Genomic DNA, 18,923 nt, shown 5'->3' on the forward strand with positions numbered 1-18,923 from the left:
GAGATAGGACGTGCGTTCCCGCTGGGTCCTCAGCTCTGGACGTGTGAGCTGCGGCCCCAACTCCCCTGAGTCTGGCTGACTTAAGAGCGAAGCGGCAAGACCGAGCAGAGTGTGACGGTCCCTTTAACAAAGGTCCCATGGGGGACCAGCCCTCCTGGCAGACAGCTCATCACCGAAGGCTCAGTGTGTGTGACCGCACGGCAGTTTCGGGATGCCGGGCTGTGCGGGCCATTCTTTCCTTTTCTCCCTCACGTGTATTTTCTACACAAACATGTACTAGTAGTAAAATAAGAGAAAAAAAGGTATTTGAAAAATAGAAATAAACAAATTATAGCTTGTATTTTTGTGGAAACTCAATAAGAAACATTATATAGGTATTTAGAAAAAGACTTCAGAGGCAAACTTTTGAGGGGCATGTTTTTATTATAAATTTAATATGGTTGATTAATGAAAAATCACAATGAAGTACCGAGAAAATGTTTGTCAATATAAAAGTTTTAGCAGCATTTCCATAGTTTCAGGCTCTAGCATTAGTCACACTTCCTCCCGCTATCGAAAAAGAAGACGCCGGTGGGGCTCCAGCAGAACATGGCGCTGCTCCACCTAGTGAAGGCCTCAAGGAAACCCTCAAGTCCAGTGTACTAACAGCTCAGCCCTCCCCAGTCCTGAGCTTCCAGGATGTCAAAGCACTTGCCTCCGTGTCTGAGGTTAGAGGTCCATCCTTCAGGCTGCAGGGGAGGAGGGGGCGGAAATTTCAACTGGACTTGATATGTAGTGTCGATCACGCGTCCTCGCCGCCGTACCTTCTCTGCACTGACAACAATGAAGGGCCAAGATCTGGCACGGGGCAGCGGTGGCAGCGTGGTGGCGGGGACGGGGACCAGAAGTGGGACGTGCACGTGCTGGGGGCTGGTGCCTCACCATACACCCTGCCCCAGGGCAGGTCAGAGCATGGCGGTCCTGCCGCATCCCAGGCTAATGGTAGGATTAGTGAGAAGGGGAGACAAACAGTATGAAAATATAATACTGGCAAACTATTCCCCTGCTTCTTTGGTACTTTCCAAACTTCTCTGATCAAAAAAGGATAAGGGAAGCACACCATTAAAAAATTACAGTTTTAAGTATTTACAGAAGCAATTATGATATATTACATAATCAATACACAGTATATGAACAAATTCTTCAGTGAAAGCACTTGTGAACTCCTGTTCCAGTATTCAATAGCACACTGACACACGTACACCTTCCCAAATGGGTATCATCCATCCTGTATCTCACTTACGTTACAGTATATTAAATGGGAAAAAAATACCATTTTCCAATCTACACTTTCCTTTTCAAAGGTTCTTAAAATTTGCCACTGAAATCAGTATGTACAAAGATTTGTTGAATATCAAATTCTAGGCAAGTGTCTCCACTCCCATTTCGAGTATGTCTGAAATAGCACTACCTATTATTCTATGTATATCATATATATTTAATATATAAGTAACCGCACCATGTTATATCACCACGATACCAGTTTAGTGCACATGATTATGTACAGTAGTCAAGTTAGCTCTGGAGGACGACTCTACACCTAGGTGGGCAGTGTGGTTTGGAACATCACAGAGGGTCGTGGAGGCGCTGGCGGGAGACAGCACGCAGCGCCCACACGCAGCCCGGCCCATCCCTTGTTTACCGGCTGGAAGAGGACCGGTCACACGAACGGAAGGATCCCGTACACGAGCAGAGCCATGACAGCAGCACTGAACAGCCCCGCTACGGGCACGGTCACGAACCAGGCCACAAAGATGTTCCGGAAGAGGCGCCAGTCCACGGCCTTCCGCGAGCGAATCCAGCCCACGGCCACCACCGAACCCACCTGGAGGGGCACAGGCGTTTCAGAGTCAAACCAGAGGCGAGACACAGTCTACACAATCGACCGATGTTAAATGGCTAATCTCAGAAATAAACTACATCACAGGATTCCCAATTCTTCCCCCTAAATTGGGTAAAAGCTTTTTAAAATACTTTTTAGATTTTAGGTACGATTATTTTAGGATTATTCCATTCAGAATATGGTTCTGATGCACTTTTCCACCTGTATTCTGCTCTATTTGAGTGGAAGCTTAGCCAACCAAATGTTTTCTATTCCCCCTGCACTTTATCAACTAGCGATGACCGCCCTCATTTTACAGATTCCCCAGGCAGGATACTGCTTATTACAGTATGTGAGCCTGCTATAAGTACACAAGGAAATGGCAATAAAGTATCCTTCTCCTGGAATAACAGCATCATAAAATGTTGGAGCTGGAGACCTCTGCAAATACCTAATCCATCTAATCCCCGTGGCTCAGTTTGCAGAGAATAAAACATTTCCAGAGAGTTTGGGGCATGAGGAGATTTGTAAATCACGGCAGGTTGACAACTAGAACTGAGGCCTCTTGATCTTAAACTGGTTTTCTCCACTATCTCCAACTGCCTTGCAGTCCTTGTACTTTAGCTGATTAAAAAATTAATTAACTAAATGGAGCATAAATATAATTGGATCTAAACTGTCAATCATGCCTCACAAAATGATAGAGATACTTGAAAATCAGAACATTAACCTGGATTAAGATATTCTTCTGCACACTCGCAGTTCATTTTGTGATTCGTTGAAAATGTGCAAGGGAAAGACCCACAACTTTAAGTATCTAAAAATGGAAATCATGAGAAAGTACAAAGCCTGTAGCATCTCACGCCTCACTCAGGCTCTGGTGAAGCTCAGAGACGGGCCCTTGACGGTGCCCTTGGCCCCTGAAGATCTCCAGGAAACAGACTTCGTCTCTACTGACCCACAAATACTTCAGAGTCGGAAGGGGCCAATGAGGTTCAAAGAGCAACTGGGGTCTATTCTGGGGTCGACAGAAAAAATAAAATCCAACACTTTACTTGTTGATGGAAGCAAACTGGAACACCAAAACCAGCAGCATATTTAAAGGCAGTTAATCTGACATTTTGATAACCCAAGCCGTGATTAACCAGCGATTCCATACATGTCCAGGTAGCAACGAACAACCCATCGAAGGGGCATCAAAATGATCATTCTATGTAAACCCCTTGTCTATAACCAGTGTACTGCACGAACCTGATCATCCTGCTTAGCTGTTCCTAGCACACGCCAGACAATCGAGACTTTTCTACTGCAAAAGGACTAGCTAGGTTCTGCTGGTCCTCGAATATGGTCAGATCCACTAACACTAGTTTCTGAGATTAGACTCTCCTTGTTACCATCCCTCCAGGGCCTGTCCCTCTTCAGCGCACTTCAGCTCGGCTCACACACAGAGAACATGCTCAAGTTTCAAGGTTATCTACGCCCTCTTCTTCTGTTAAAACATTTTTCGTAAAAAAGCATAAAAGTAATATAATCATATTATAGCAAGTTTATGTAATAGGAGTGGACACTTACCCCCTACTAGCGGGTTACCCCAAAACACCACTATTGTCATGTTTATATATCCCTTTCTACTATTGTTTATAAATATACCTTTATTTGTAAACAATAGGGTACACTTCTATTTCCTTTCTTTAAGAAAATAAGCATCTTCCCATAGTGCTCACAGCCTTCATGAGTATCATGTAAAATGGTACACCCTTTAGGTGGATGTACCTTAATTTATTTAAACATTTCCAATTTGCCTCTAATTTTTCCCTATTAGAAATAATTTCATGATTAATATATTCATTCATATAGCTTATATTTAGGCTTTAAAAAATAATATTCCCTGAAATGGATTATTAGTTACAGGGGGCATTTTAAAAATATCTTGAAATAATGTGGAAACTTAGAGAAAATCTGCAAGAACTCTCACACACCCCTTACGCAAATTCACCAATTTTTAATATTTTGCCACAATCATGAAGAAACATTTTAATACCACTGAAATATCCTGTTCCTCACCAACTGCCCGCCCACGCCTCCCCCCAACTTCTGCTAAAGATTTAGCAATCCAATCTTTATTACAGGGGTTGCAAAGTGGTGATTTACCAACTCCTTTCCCATGTTATCAGATGGAATGTTACTTTGAGAAAGAACTCTTTCCTCTCCTAATGCATTTTAGGATCTTGATACCTACTGCCAAATCAGTTGTAAATGTACAAGGGCATCCATAATCTGTGAATTTCAGCACACTATAACAATCCTGTAAATTGTTCTCCTTTTGCTAATCAATCAACAAAACGTGTTACTGTTGCTTTTATTTGTATATCTTTAATTACTACTAAGGCTGAACTTTATTTATATATCCAATTTTACTCCCTCTAGTCTTTAGATATAAAAATTGTCCCTTCCATAAAGATGCAAAACATGACACCAAAATATAAAACATGGGAGATGGGGGAGGAGTAAAAAAACGTAGAGCTCTTAGAATGTGTTGGAACTTCAATGACTATCAGTTTAAAACAAGTAGATATAGGTTGATGTATATGAACTACATGATAACCACAAATCAAAAACTTATACACAAAAAGCAAAGAGAAAGGAAACTCAAGCATAACACTAAGGAAAATCATCAAACTATAAGGGAAGAGGCTAAAAGAGGAAGAAAAGAACAAAAGAACTACAAAAACAACCAGAAAACAAACAAAGTGGCAATAAGTACATACCTATCAATGATCACTTTAAACATAAATGGACTAAATGCTTCAATCAAAGACACAGGATGGCTGAATAGATTAAAAAAACAAGACCCATCTATATGCTGCCTACAAGAGACTCACTTTAGAGCTAAAGACACCCATAGACTGAAACTGAAGGGGTGAAAAAAGGTATTCCATGCAAATGGAAATGAAAAGAAAGCTGGGGTAGCAATACTCATATCAGACAAAATAGACTTTAAAACACAGTCTATAACAAAAGATAACAAAGGGCATTATATAATGATAAGAAGGTCAATCCAAGAAGAGGATATAACATTTAGAGACATATATGCACCTAACATAGGAACACTTAAATATATAAAGCAAATATTAACAGACATAAAGGGAGAAACTGACAATAATACAATAACAGTGGGGGACTTGAACTCCCCACTTACATCAATGGATAGATTGATCATCCAGACAAAATATCAGAAAGGAAACACTGGTCTTAAATGACACATTAGATCAGATGATCATCTATAGAACATTCCATCCAAAACCTGCAGTATATACATTCTTTTCAAGTGCACGTGGAACTTTCTCCAGGATGGATCACACAAAACTAGTCTCAATAAATTTAAGAAGATTAAAATTATATCAAGCATCTTTTTCAACCACAGCAGTATGAAACTAGAAATCAATGACAGGAAAAAAAATGGAAAAAACACTAAACAACAAAAGACTAAACAACCTGCTACTGAAAAACCAATGGGTCAATGAAGAAAGCAAAGAGGAAATAAAAAGATACCTTGACAGATAAATGAAAGTGAAAACACAACTGTCCAAAATCTGTGGAATGCAGTAAAAGTAGTTCTAAGAGGGAAGTTTATAGTGATACAGGCTTACCTCAAGAAACAAGAAAAATCTCAAATAAACAACCTAACTTTCCATCTAAAGGAATTAGAAAAGGAAGAACAAAGCCCAAAGTAGCAGAAAGAAGGAATAATAAAGATCAGAGAGGGAATAAATAGAGACCCAAAAAAAAAAAAAAAAATAGAAAAGATCAGTGAAACCAGAGCTGTTTTTCTTCAAAAAAACAAAAAACAAAAACAAAAAAAACCCCCTGACAAACCTTTATCCAGACTCATGATAAAAAGAGAGAGGGCACAAATAAACAAAATTAGAAATGAAAGAGAAGTTGCAACCAATATCAAACAAGCATAAGAGACAACTACAAACAGTTATATGCCAACAAATTGGACAACTTAGGAGAAATGGATAAATTCCCAGGCACGTACAATCTTCTAAGACTGAGTCAGGAATAAAAGATCTGAACAGACCAATAACTAGTATTGAAACCGAATCCGTAATCAAAAAACTCCCAATAAACAGAAGTCCAGGACCAGATGGCTTGACAGAGGAATTCTACCAAACATTTAAACAATTAATACCTATCCTTCTCAAACTATTCCAAAAATTGAAGAGGAGAGAACACTTCCAAACCTGTTTTATGAGGCCAGTATTACCCTGATATCAAAACCAGACAAAGATGCTACAAAAAAGGAAAATTACAGGACAATATCCTTGATAAATACAGATGCAAAACTCAATAAAACATTAGCAAACTGAATTCAACAATACACAAAAAATATAATACACCATGATCAAGTGGGATTTATTCCTGGGATGCAAGGATAGTTTAATGTCCACAAATCAATCAACAGGATACACCTCATTAACAAAATGAAGGATAAAAATCACATGATCACCTCAATAGATGCAGAAAAAGCATTTAACAAAATTCCACATCCTTTTATGATAAAAAAATCTCAACAAAGTTGGTATGGAGGGAACATATCTCAACATAATAAAGGCCATTTATGATAAACCCACAGCTAACATCATACTCAATGGTGAAAAACTGAAAGCTTTTCCTCTAAGATCAGGAACAAGACAAGGATGTCCACTCTCATTACTTCTATTTAACATCGTATTGGAAATCCCAGCCACAGCAATCAAATAAAAAGAGAGAGAAATAAAAGGCATCCAATTGGAAAGGAAGAAGTAAAACTGTCACTGTTGGCAGATGACATGATCCTATATTTAGAAAACCCTAAGGACTTCACCAAAAAACTGTCAGAACTAATAAATGAGTTCAGTAAAGTTGCAAGATACAAGAGTAATATAAAGAAATCTGTTGGATTTCCATACACTAATAATGAACTATCAGAAAGAGAAACCAAGAAAACAATCCCATTTATGGTCAAACCAAAAAGGATAAAATACCTGTGAGTAAATTTAACCAAGCAGGTGAAAGACCTGTACTCTGAACACTAGAAGACACTGATGAAGGAAACTGGAGACAACACAAATAAATGGAAAGATATCTTGTGTTCATGGACTGGAAGAATAATATTGTTAAAATGTCAACACTACCCAAAGCAATCTACAGATTTAATGCAAAGCCTATCAAAATACCCATGACATTTTTCACAGAACTAGAACAAACAGTCCTAAAATTTGTGTGGAACCACAAAAGACCCTGGATAGCCAAAGCAATCTTGAGAAAAGAGAACGAAGCTGGAGGTATCATGCTCCTTGACTTCAGACTACACCATAAAGCTACAGTAATCAAAACAGTATGTTACTGCACAAGAACAGACAAACAGTTCAATGGAACAGAATAGAGAGCCCAGAAATAAACTCATGCACTTATGGTCAATTAATCTATGACAAAGGAGGCAAGAATATACAATGGGGAAAAAACAATCTCTTCAATAAGTGGTGCTTGGAAAACTGGACAGCTGCATGTAAAATAATGAAATTAGAACATCTTCTCACACCATATACAAAAACTCAAAATGGGTTAAAGACCTAAATGCAAGACCTGATGCCATAAAACTCCTAGAAGAAAACAAAGGCAGTATGGTCTTTGACATTGGTCTTAGTAATATTTTTTTGGATATGTCTCCTCAGGCAAGGGAAACAAAAGCAAAAATAAACAAACAGGACCTAATCAAACTAAAAAGCTTTTGCACAGTGAAGGAAACCATCAACAAAATGAAAAGGCAACCTACTTAATGGGAGAAGATATTTGCAAATGATATGTCCAATAAGGAGGGAATATCCAAATATATAAACAATTCATACAACTCAATATAAAAAAAGAAACAACCCAATTAAAAAATGGGCAGAGGACCTAAATAGGTGTTTTTTCAAAAAGACGTATAGATGGCCAGCAGGCACATGAAAAGCTGCTCGACGTCACTAATTATCAGGGAAATGCAAATCAAAACCACAATGAGACATCACCTCACACCTGTCAGAATGGCTATCATCAAAAAAACCACAAATAACAAATGTTGGCAAGGATGTGGAGAAAAGGGAATCCTGGTACACTGTTGGTGGAAATGTAAACTGATGCAGCCACTATGGAAACCAGTATGGCAGTTCCTTAAAAAATTGGAAATAGAACTACTATATAATCCAGCAATTCCACTCATGGGTATTTCTCTGAAGAAAATGAAAACACTAACTTGAAAAGATACGTGCACCCAATATTCACAGCAACATTATTTACATACAAGAGCCAAGATATGGAAGCAACCTAAGTGTCCATCAACAGATGAATGGATAAAGGAGAAGTACTGTGGCACAAGGGAATATTACTCAGCCATAAAAAGGAATGAAACGCTGCCATGTGCAACAACATGGATGAATCTGGAGGGTGTTATGCTAAGTGACATAAGTCAGAGAGACACAAATACTGTATGTTTTTACTTATATGTGTAATCTAAAAAATAAAACAAATAAATATAACAAAACAGAAAGAGACTCACAGAATCGGAGAACAAACTAGTGGTTACCAGAAGGGACAGGGGTAGGGAGAAGGGTAAGATAGATGAAGGGGATTAAAAGGTACAAACCACTAGGTATAAAATAAATAAGTTATAAGGGTACAATATGCAGCGCAGGGAATATAATCAGTATTTTATAATAACTTTGTATGGAGTATCATCTATAAAAATATCAAATTACTATGTTGTACACCTGGAACTACTATATTGTAAGTCAACTATAATTCAATTTAATAAACACCAGCTAAAATAACATCATGATAACATAAGAAAAGTCTCTTCATGTATTTTGCCCATTTACATATTGGAATCTAAATGTGTCTCTTATTTGTTTATGTGGTGTTTAAATAAATATTAACTCTGATATTTAATGCAAATACTTTCTCAATCCAGTATTTTGCTTTCACTTTTAAGTTTCTAATTTCATGCAGTATAATATGCTACGCTTTTCTTCTGTGATTTATCCTTAGCTTGAATATTTAATTCTCATTTATTTTAAATTTTCTAAAATAAAATTCTATTTTATTCTAAATTTTAAAATAGTTTAAAAACATCAAGGCATCAGATATATGTTCAGGTATTTTGAGAACTGTGGGTCTACTTTTATTTTTCTAGGGTGATAGCCAGTTACTCAACTTCACTTATCGGTTAAAATTTTCCTGCCCCAAACTATATGCTCATATATACTAGGTTCTATCTCTGGTCTATCTACTTTTTTATACAAGTATCTAATTTTTTATTATTGTGGTAAAATACATAATGCAAAATTTATCATTTTAACAATTTTTAAGTGTACAATTAAGTGGCATATAGATCCTCATTGTTTGGCAGCCATCACCACCATTTATCTGCAGAACTTTTTTGTCATCCCAAACTGAAACTCTCTGCCCATCAGCCCTCCTTCCCCCCCCACCCTCCTGCCTCCTGTTTCCTTATAACAGACTTCCTATGTGGTGAGGCTACTCCCTCTTCAGCGCTTTTCTTTGTAGATCATTTTGTATTCTTGCTAATTTCACCCACCAAATTAACTTTAGCCTTATTTCGGAAAGTTATGAGAAAAATTTGGTTGGGCTAGTGTTTGAGGACTTTCCCACCCAACGACACAGTGTGTCTCACATTCAGGTTTTCTTTTACCTCTGAGCAAAGCTTTGTGCCTCTTTCATGTACATCATTCACTTTACTAGGGTTTTCAAATGTGTCTTTGGCACGTATTTCAACAGATGACCGTACGTTGTTTTCTAATGGATCGCTGAGCCGTGTGATATTGAAGATGTCTGTAAACACCCATTTGTTGAGCCCTGTGAGGGGCCAGCCCTGCCCTGTTCAGAGTCTGCATTCTGATAATCCAGAAGATCAAAGTGGTCCTGCTGAAATGTTCCTTCATGATATTGTTGATGTCATTTACTAGCATCTTAAAAGTTTTAAAATCAACGTTCATATGTAAACACAGCTTTCATTGTTTGTGATGTTTTTAATCAGGTTTCGGTATTAGGGTCATTCAGTATATGTTTTATAGACCAAACTGGAGAGTCTCCTGTTTTATTTTGTTTTTTTCTCCTATATTATGGAAAGTTCATATAATGTGAGAATTATCTATTCTTTTAAGATGGAAAAGATTAGCCAGTGAATCCATCTACAACTGGAGTCAGCAGTGTCCTCCTTTTTGCCTTTTCAGGTGAGAAGAATTGTTTTTGGAGAACTTCCTTAATTTCTTCCTATTGCTCTGGTCAGGTTTTCCACTTTTTTTCTACTTTTTGTGTCACATCTATTTGTCACGTATATTTTTGCAAAAAATAATTCATTTTACAGAGGGTTTCAAATCCTTAGCATACAGCTATATGGTTTTATATTTACTAATTCTCTCCCAAATCTGTTATGATGACTTTCTCCTTTCTAACTTAATTGCCCTCCCTTCCTTTTCTAAGAATTTGATGTTATTTTATTAGTAAACACTTTCCTCTCCCCTTTTCCTTCACTAGTTGTGTTTTTAAATTTATTTTGCTTTTATATCCTTCTTGCTGTTTCCCGAGAATTTTTGTTGTTCTGAACTTTTTATAAAATACTAATCGGAATGTTTGGTTCTTTTATTTTCCCTTTGCTCCATTAAAGCATGTAAATATATGAATTTTTATCTGAGCATAAGTTTGCTATGTATACACACATGGACACACAATTATTTTTTTTCTCTTTTCCAAGAAAGCTATAATTTTTAAACTCCTTGATTCAACTGTTACTTAAAAAGAGCATTTAAAAATGTCCAAGGGGATACTTCCTTTTTTCAACATATATTTTTAGTTTAATTTATCTGGGATTAGAGATTCTGTAGAATACCTGTTCTTATTTTATAAATTTAGTTGTGATTTTTATCGTGGTCTTCTGAATTTATGACAAATTTTTATAAACGTTTCATGATACTTGACAAGAAGGCATAAAAATTTGATATATATTTATTAATTATACTGCTATAAATCTATTCAAATTCTTTATATTCCTAAGTACTTCTGTCTTCTTCATTTGTCACAGACTTGGACACATTAATTTCTGAGTTCTAACAGCTTTTGCCTTATGTTTTTAGTTGTTATGTTATTTGGATCACAAGGGGCCCAGGGGCCCATGTCTTCACTACTGATGAGGTCTTTTGTTGATATAAGGTGGTATTCTTTGCTGCGTTCCCACTTGCCTCTTAATAAGTTGAGTGTGTTTCCAGATTAAGTCCATCACCAGGCAGTAACAGCAACAGGATTACTGAGAAGTAGGGGAACTAGACAGCATCGATATTACGAGTCATCTAAGGTAGCCCTTTCATCTTCCAGATTAGAAACTGAAACCTAGAGGCTAGTGGTCCTATTTGTACTTATTTTTTTAATTGAAGTATAATTGATTTACAATGCTGTATTAGTTTCGGGTGTACAGTAAAATTATTCAGCCATATATATATATTTTCAGATTCTTTTCCATTATAGGTTATTACAAGATATTGAGTATAGTTCCCTGTGCTATACAGTAAGTCCTCGTTGTTTATCTATTTTACATATAGCAGTGTGTATCTGTTAATCCCATACCCCTAATTTATCCCTCTTCCTCTGTTACCCCTTTGGTAACCATAAGTTTGTTTTTTATGTCTGTGAGTCTGTACCTGATTTGTAAATGAGATCATTTGTATCATTTTCTAGATTCCACATATAAGTGATATCATATGATATTTGTCTTTCTCTGTCTGACTTACTTCACCGAGTATGATCATTTCTAGGTCCATCCATGTTGCTGCAAACAGCATGATTTCATTCTTCTTTTATAAGCCTTTCACATTTAGCGGTGCTTGTTTATAGACACACTGGTTGGAGTTTTCAGGCTGTGTGTAAATGGAGAGCCCATCGCTGTCTTGGTCACTGCGGTACGCTTGGTGCCCAGAGTGGGAACAAACAAGCTTTTCTTGAATGACAGGAATCTACGAACCTAGGAAAATCTGCAAGTCGCTTTTGCTTTGTTGAAGTTGTTGGTGGGTATATTTGTATACAGGGGGCCCACTGCAGATATTTTAGAATTCTTCCAGGTACTGGGCAGCCCTGGGTTACGAGGCCTGGGTTCCAGCCCCGGCCCACCCTGGGGGTCCTTGGGTAACTCCCTGAAACTCGCGGGGCCTGTTTCCTCTTCCTTCATCTTTAAGGTTCCTTGTGGCTCCAACAGGCCAGGACTAGACAAGGAGTTCCCTCTCCCACTGAGTTCTAGAGCACATGACAGTGGTTAATATCATCCGGAATTGACTCGAAGGCAATTGAATCGCTTCGACCACCTTATAGAAGAAAAAAGAACTGATACAACCGTGTCTTACGATTCCATGGAAACGATTTCTGCCTACGTCTGTCCCCCTGTCAACTCCTGGGCCCCTGGGCCTACAAACATGGTTCGTGGACGCGCAACCTCAATGCAAAACCCACCGTGGAAACAACGAGAGAACCAGGCCATGTGGAAGGAGGGCGAGCTCCCGCCGGGCACGCGTGGAGTGGCCAGGTCTGCGGCACGGGAGGCGACCCGAACCGCTGCCGGCGGGAACGGCCGGCAGGGGCCGCCTGAGAAGGCAAACGCCCCCGGGAGAGCCCGCCGTGACTCTTCCACCGACCGCGTGCCGAGCGCTGCCCCAGCTCCCCTCGGCCCCGGGTGACCGGGCAGGACGCGCGGGCGCCGGCCTACCTTGCAGTGCGTGGTGCTGACGGGCAGCCCGACGTTGGAGGCGGTGACCACGGTGAACGCCGAGGCCAGCTCGATGGTGAAGCCGCTGCGGAGGAGACAGGGGACGCGTCACGGGCGCCGCCGGTGGCTCGCCGGCCCCGGGTGCCCAGGCCTCACCAGGACGCTCCTTGGGTGGACCGCGCCCCAGGGCATCAGCAGAACCAGGGACGGCGGCATGGCGGCAACGTGGCACCAACGCTTGGCGTGAGGCTGCTTGTGGCCCTAAGGAGCCTCGTTTTCCCGGTATGTTTTCAAAAACCACACCCTGTAGGAGCTGGGTCAGAAATTCCTGCTGAGCCGAAGACGGTGAATTGTCACGTCTAAAGTGGCGCAAGGAAAACTACGCTTTCATTTTAAAAACATGTACATATCATAAAGGAGTGAAGTTTTTCTCAGATCACTAATTTTTCTTCAAATCAATCTTATAAGAGAATCTTTCATTAAAATGACTTTCAAGGGGGAAAAGATCTCTTACAATAGGTAGTTTCAAGTTTTAGTTGTATTTGGAAAGTTCTCCTGTGAATTTGTTATTTAACCAATAGCTCTAAAGCAGTGGTCCCCAACCTTTTTGGCACCAGGGTCCGGTTTGGTGCAAGACAGTTTTTCCACAGGGGGATGGTTCAGGCGGTGATGTGAGCGAGGGGGGGGATGGTTCAGGCGATAATGCGAGCGACGGGGAGGTTGGTTCAGGCGATAATGCGAGCGACGGGGAGGTTGGTTCAGGCGGTAATGCGAGCGAGGGGGGGAATGGTTCAGGCGGTATTGCGAGCCAGGGGCAGCGATGGGGAGCGGCATATATGAAGCTTCAGTGGTTGGCTCGCCCTCATCTGCCGCTCACCTCTTGCTGTGTGGCCTGGTCCCTAACAGGCCGCGGACCGCTGCCGGTCTGCGGACCAGGGGTTGGGAACCCCTGCTCTAGAGGATACACACTAGAAGGACCATAGGAAACCATGTGGGAGTCTCCAAACCCCACCCCCAGGGCATGGGCACCCCTCCTGCCGGCTTAGCCCAGGAAGCAAAGGATGTAGAGTAAACCCTGAAGGGCAGCAGGGGACAGCTGCTTCCAGCCAGCAGGTGGAGCTGGTGAGTGGAGGATTTTCGGGAAAGGCAGGCCCAAGAACCCTTCTCTCCCTCCCCACCTGCTCTCTGGACCTCAGGCGGGGTAAGGGCAGTGGGGGTGTGGGAGGGGAACGGGGTGTGGGCGTGGCTGCAGGTGGATTCGCTTTTTCTCTTCCCATCCCGCCCACTCCCGCCCTCACCTCCGTGCCACCGTGGACGGGGGCTGAGCAGTGCATGAGGGTGACGGGTGAGGATGGCGCATGGGGACCCCACTGCAGACCCGGCTGTGCAGAGAGCCACGCTGGCACGTCCAGACACACCCACTCCGCGCCGCCCCGGCGGCTTACCTGGACGGCGTGATGGGGGTGAGGTCCTTCCCCATGGTCTGTATCACTCTTCTCCCCCAAACCCAGAGGCCTGTACAAATTCCAACCCCTCCGTAAAACAGCAGCCAGACGGGAGTCACTGCTTCTTGTAGGACCGCACCTTGTTCATAAATCAGCCACAGAGCTACCAGGGGACCAATGGCATTACTGGGAGGAAAAAAGAGGTTAATTGTACAAACATCGTACATGCATACAGATAATGCTGTACATGACATGCAGGGACTTCTTGAGAACAGCCCGTCTGTCGCATTTGTGGCTTGCCTATGTAATCTACAGGTGATAAAAATGATTTAGTAACTTTTTTGGTTGTGGTTTAAAAAAACAAAGTTTACCATCTTGACCATTTTTAAGTGTACAGTTCAGTAGTGTGAAGGATATTCACACTGTTGTGACACAGGCCTCCAGAACTTTGCATCGTGGAAATCTGAAACTCTGTACTCATTAAATAAGAATTCCCTTTGCCCCTGCCCCACCCCCGGTAACAACCGTTTAACTTCGTCTCTGAGTTGGAGTAGCTCTGCGAGGTTTCTCCCTAAGTGCAAGCATACGGTATTTGTCTTTTTGTGGCTAGTTTATTTCACTTAGCATAATGCCTTCAAGATTCATCCATGTTGTAGCATATAACAGAATTTCCGTCCTTTTTAAGGTGGAATATTCCAGTGTGTGTGTGTGTGTGTGCGCGCGCGCGTATACATACACACACACACACACACACCATATCTTGTTTAGCCATTCATCTGTTGATGGACACTGGGGTTGCCTCCATGTCTTGGCTATTGTGAATAGTGCTGCTGTGAACATGGGTGTGAAAATGTCTCTTTGAGACCCTGCTTTCCATTCTTTTGGGTATATGCCCAGTAGTGGGATTGCTGGGTCATATGGTAATTCTATTTTTAATTTTTTGAGGAATCTTCAGACTTTTCCACAGTGGTTACACCATTTTACATTCCCACCAACAGTGCACGAGAGTTCCAATTTCTCACATCCTTGCCAACACTTATTTTGTTTTTAGAGTAGCCATCTTAATGGTTGTGTGATTTGTTAATTTTTTTGTGTGTGTGTGGCTGTGTTGGGTCTTCGTTGCTGTGCACGGGCTTTCCCTAGTTGTGGTGAGCAGGGGCTACTTTTTGTTGCAGTGTGCGGGCTTCTCATTGCGGTGGCTTCCCTTGTTGCGGAGCATGGGCTCTAGGCGCACAGGCTTCAGTAGCTGCGGCATGTGGGCTCTAGGGCGCACGGGCTTTAGTAGTCGTGGCATGCAGGCTCAGTAGTTGTGGCTCGCGGGCCGTAGGGCGCAGGCTCAGTAGTTGTGGCGCAAGGGCTTAGTTGCTCTGCGGCATGTGGGATCTTCCCAGACCAGGGCTCGAACCCGTGTCCCCTGCATTGGCAGGTGGATTCTTAACCACTGCGCCACCAGGGAAGTCCCTAATTTTTTTGAAGTACTGAAAAATCACAAGAAGTGGACACAAGTTCTTTTTTTTCTTCCTTTCTTTCTCTATTTCTTTCCATTTTCACTGCCAGCACAGCTACTAACATTAGCTACCAATTTGGGGCAGCTGTGCCAGCCTCCCCACTATGGGATCACAAACATTACTGCTAATCATTAGTTCTCAGGCCCACCCCTTAAACTGGCTATTGTCACTCCCATTTTACTGATGAGAAAACTGATGCCAAAGTCATGTCACTAGCAGGAAGCAGAACTGGGATGTGAGCTTAGGACTCACTCAGGTGCTTACCCCTCCCCCCAGACCCCCTATCATCACTCAGGCTCTTGGCAGGCATGCACTGACTTTTTGGGGGGGATGCCACAGCTTTTTTTCTTTTTTAAATTAAGACTTTATTTCTTTAGAGAAGTTTAAGATTCATAGCAAAACTGAGGGGAAGGTACAGAGATTTCCCATATACCCTCTGGTCCACACATGCATAGCCCCCCCATCATCAACATCCCACCAGAGCTGAACATCTGTTACAACCGATGAACCCACACTGACACATCAGAATCATCTGAAGCCCATAGTTTACAGTAGCGTTCACTCTTGGTGTTGTACATTCTATGGGTTTAGACAAATGTATAATAAATGACATGTATCCATCATTAGGGTATCATACAGAGAATTTTCACTGCCCTAAAAATCCTCTGTGCTCTACCTATTCATCCCTCCTCCCCACCCCAACCCCTGATCTGTCTCCATAGTTCTGCCTTTTCCAGAAAGTCATATAGTTGGAATCATACAGTACGCAGCTTTTCATATTGGCTTCTTTCATTCAGTAATATGCATTTAAGGTTCCTGCATGTAATTTCATGGCTTGATAGCTCATTTCTTTTTAGTGCTGAATAGCATTTGTGTAAATGTACCAGTTTTTATCAATCCACCTATTGAAGGACATCTTGGTTGCTTCTATGTTTTGGCAATTTTGAGTAAAGCTGCTATAAACATCCATGTACAGGTTTGTGTGTGGATATAAGCTTATTAAGATAAATACCAAGGAGCACGACTACTGGATGGTATAATAAGAGTATGTTTAGTTTTGTAAGAAACTGTCCCACTGTCTTCCAAAGCAGCTGTGCCATTTGTATTCTCACCAGAAATGAATGAGAGTTCCTGTTGCTTCCCATCCTTGCCAGCACTTGGTGTTGTCAGATCAGTTGACTGTCATATTTATGTGGGTCTATTTCTGGGCTCTCTATTCTGTTTCATTGATTTATCTGTCTATTCTTTCACCAGTACCGTGCTGTCTTGTTACTGCAGCTTTACTAGCAAGCTTGAAGTCGGGTAGTATCAGTCCTTCAAGTTTGTTCTCCTTCAATTTTGCGTTGGCTATTCTGGGTTTTTTGCCTCTCCATATAAATTTTAGAATCAGTTTATCAGTATCCATAAAATAACTTTCTGAGGTTTTGACTGGGATTGCATTGAATCTATAGATCAAGATGTGAAGAACTGACATCTTGGCAATACTGAGTCTTCTTATCCTTGAACATGGAAAATCTCTCCATTTATTCCATTCTTTGATTTCATCCATCAGTTTTACAGTTTTCCGCATATAGATCCTGTACACATTTTGTTAGATTTATCCCTAAGTATTTCAAGGTGCCAGTGTACATGGTACTATTGTGTTTTTTAATTTCAAACTCCACCTGTTCTCTGCTAATATGTAGGAAGTGATTGATTTTTGTATATTAACCTTGTATCCTGCATCCTTGTTGTAATTGCTTATTAGTTCCAGGAGTTTTTTTTTTTGGTCAGTTCTTTCAGATTTTCTACATAGATGGTCATGTCATCTTCAAACAAAGACAGTTTTATTTCTTCTTTCCTAATCTGTATACGTTTATTTCCCTTTCTTGTCCTAGTGCATTAGCTAGAACTTTCAGTACAGTTTTGAAAAGCAGTGCTGAAAGGGGACATCTATGCCTTGTTCCTGATCTTAGTGGAAAAGCTTTGAGTTTCTCACCATTAAGTATGATATTAGCTGTAGTTTTTTTGTATTTTTTATCAAGTTGAGGAGTTCCCCTCTATTCCTAGTTTACTGACAGTTTTTATCACGAATAGGTATTGGATTTTGTTAAATGCTTTCTTCTGCATCTATTGATATGATCATGTGACTTTTTCTTTTTAGCCTATTGACATGATGGATTACATTAACTAATTTTCGAATGTTGAACCAGTCTTGCATACCTCAGAGAAAGCTCACTTGGTCATGCTGGATAATTCTCTTTATACATTGTTGGATTCAATTTGCTAATAGTTTGTTGAGTTTTTTCTTCAGCGAAGTTCATAAGAAATACAGGTCTATAGTTTTCTTATAATGTCTTTCACTGGTTTTGGTACTAGGGTAATGCTGGCCTTACAGAAAGAGTTAGGAAGTATTCCTTTTGCTTCTATCCTCTGAAAGAAATGTATAGACAAGTATAATTTCTTCCTTAGATATTTGGTGGAATTCATCAGTGAACCTATCTGGGCCTGGTGCTTTCTGTTTTGAAAGGTTATTAATTATTGATTCAATTTCCTTAATAGATATAGGCCTATCAGATAGTCTATTTCTTCTTGTGTGAGTTTGGGCAGTTCTGTCTTTCAAGGAATTGGTCCATTTCACCTAGGTTATCAAATTGGTTATTCATAGTATTGCTTTTATAGTATTTTGTAGTATTATCCTTTTAATGTCCATAGGATCTATAGTGATGTCCCTCTTCCCTTTCTGATATTAGTAATTTGTGTTCTCTCTTTTTCTCTTAGTTAGCCTGGCTAGAAGCTTATCAACTTCATTAATATTTTCAAAGAACCAGCTTTTTGTTTCATTGATTTTCTCTATTAGCTTCCTGACTTCAATTTCATTTATTTCTGCTCTAATTCTTATTATTTCTTTACTTCTGCTTACTTTGGATTTAATTTGCTCTTCTTTTCCTATTTTTCTAGGCTGGAAACTTAGATTGATTTTATTATTATTTATATTATTATTATTATTTATTATTTACTGATTTCATATCTTTCTTCTTTCCTAATATATGAATTCAATGCTATAAATTTTCTTCTAAGCACTGTTTTTGCTGCTTCCCACAAATTTTGATGTGCTTTCATTTTCATTTAGTTCAAATATTTTAAAATTCCTCTTGATATTCCTTCTTTGATCCAAGTGTTATTTAGAAGTGTGTTGTTTAATCTTCACATATTTTGGGATTTTCCAGTTACCTTTCTGTTATTGATTTCTAGTTTAATTCCATTGTAGTCTGAGAGCACACACTGTATTAGTTCTACTCTTTTAAATGTGTTAAGGTGTTTGTTTTATGGCCCAG

General features: G+C 40.2%; 1 protein-coding gene across 14 annotated transcripts in view; it reads right to left on the reverse strand.

Moving 5' to 3' along the window:
* Nucleotides 1-403: 403 nt before the first annotated feature.
* SLC20A2 (solute carrier family 20 member 2) overlaps nt 404-18,923 on the reverse strand; it is a 106,681-nt gene continuing 88,161 nt past the window's right edge. For all 14 annotated transcript variants that reach the window (XM_059909592.1, XM_059909597.1, XM_059909591.1 and 11 more), the window contains 3 exons: nt 14,099-14,284; nt 12,654-12,738; nt 404-1,864 (listed from right to left, as the gene is read on the reverse strand). In XM_059909592.1, coding sequence (XP_059765575.1) covers nt 1,700-1,864; nt 12,654-12,738; nt 14,099-14,284 — 436 coding nt within the window. In that variant the 3' untranslated portion in view covers nt 404-1,699. The remainder of the gene's footprint in view (nt 1,865-12,653; nt 12,739-14,098; nt 14,285-18,923) is intronic.

This window comes from Balaenoptera ricei, chromosome 21, assembly GCF_028023285.1.
Source record: "Balaenoptera ricei isolate mBalRic1 chromosome 21, mBalRic1.hap2, whole genome shotgun sequence".
NCBI classification, from domain to species: Eukaryota; Metazoa; Chordata; class Mammalia; order Artiodactyla; family Balaenopteridae; genus Balaenoptera; species Balaenoptera ricei.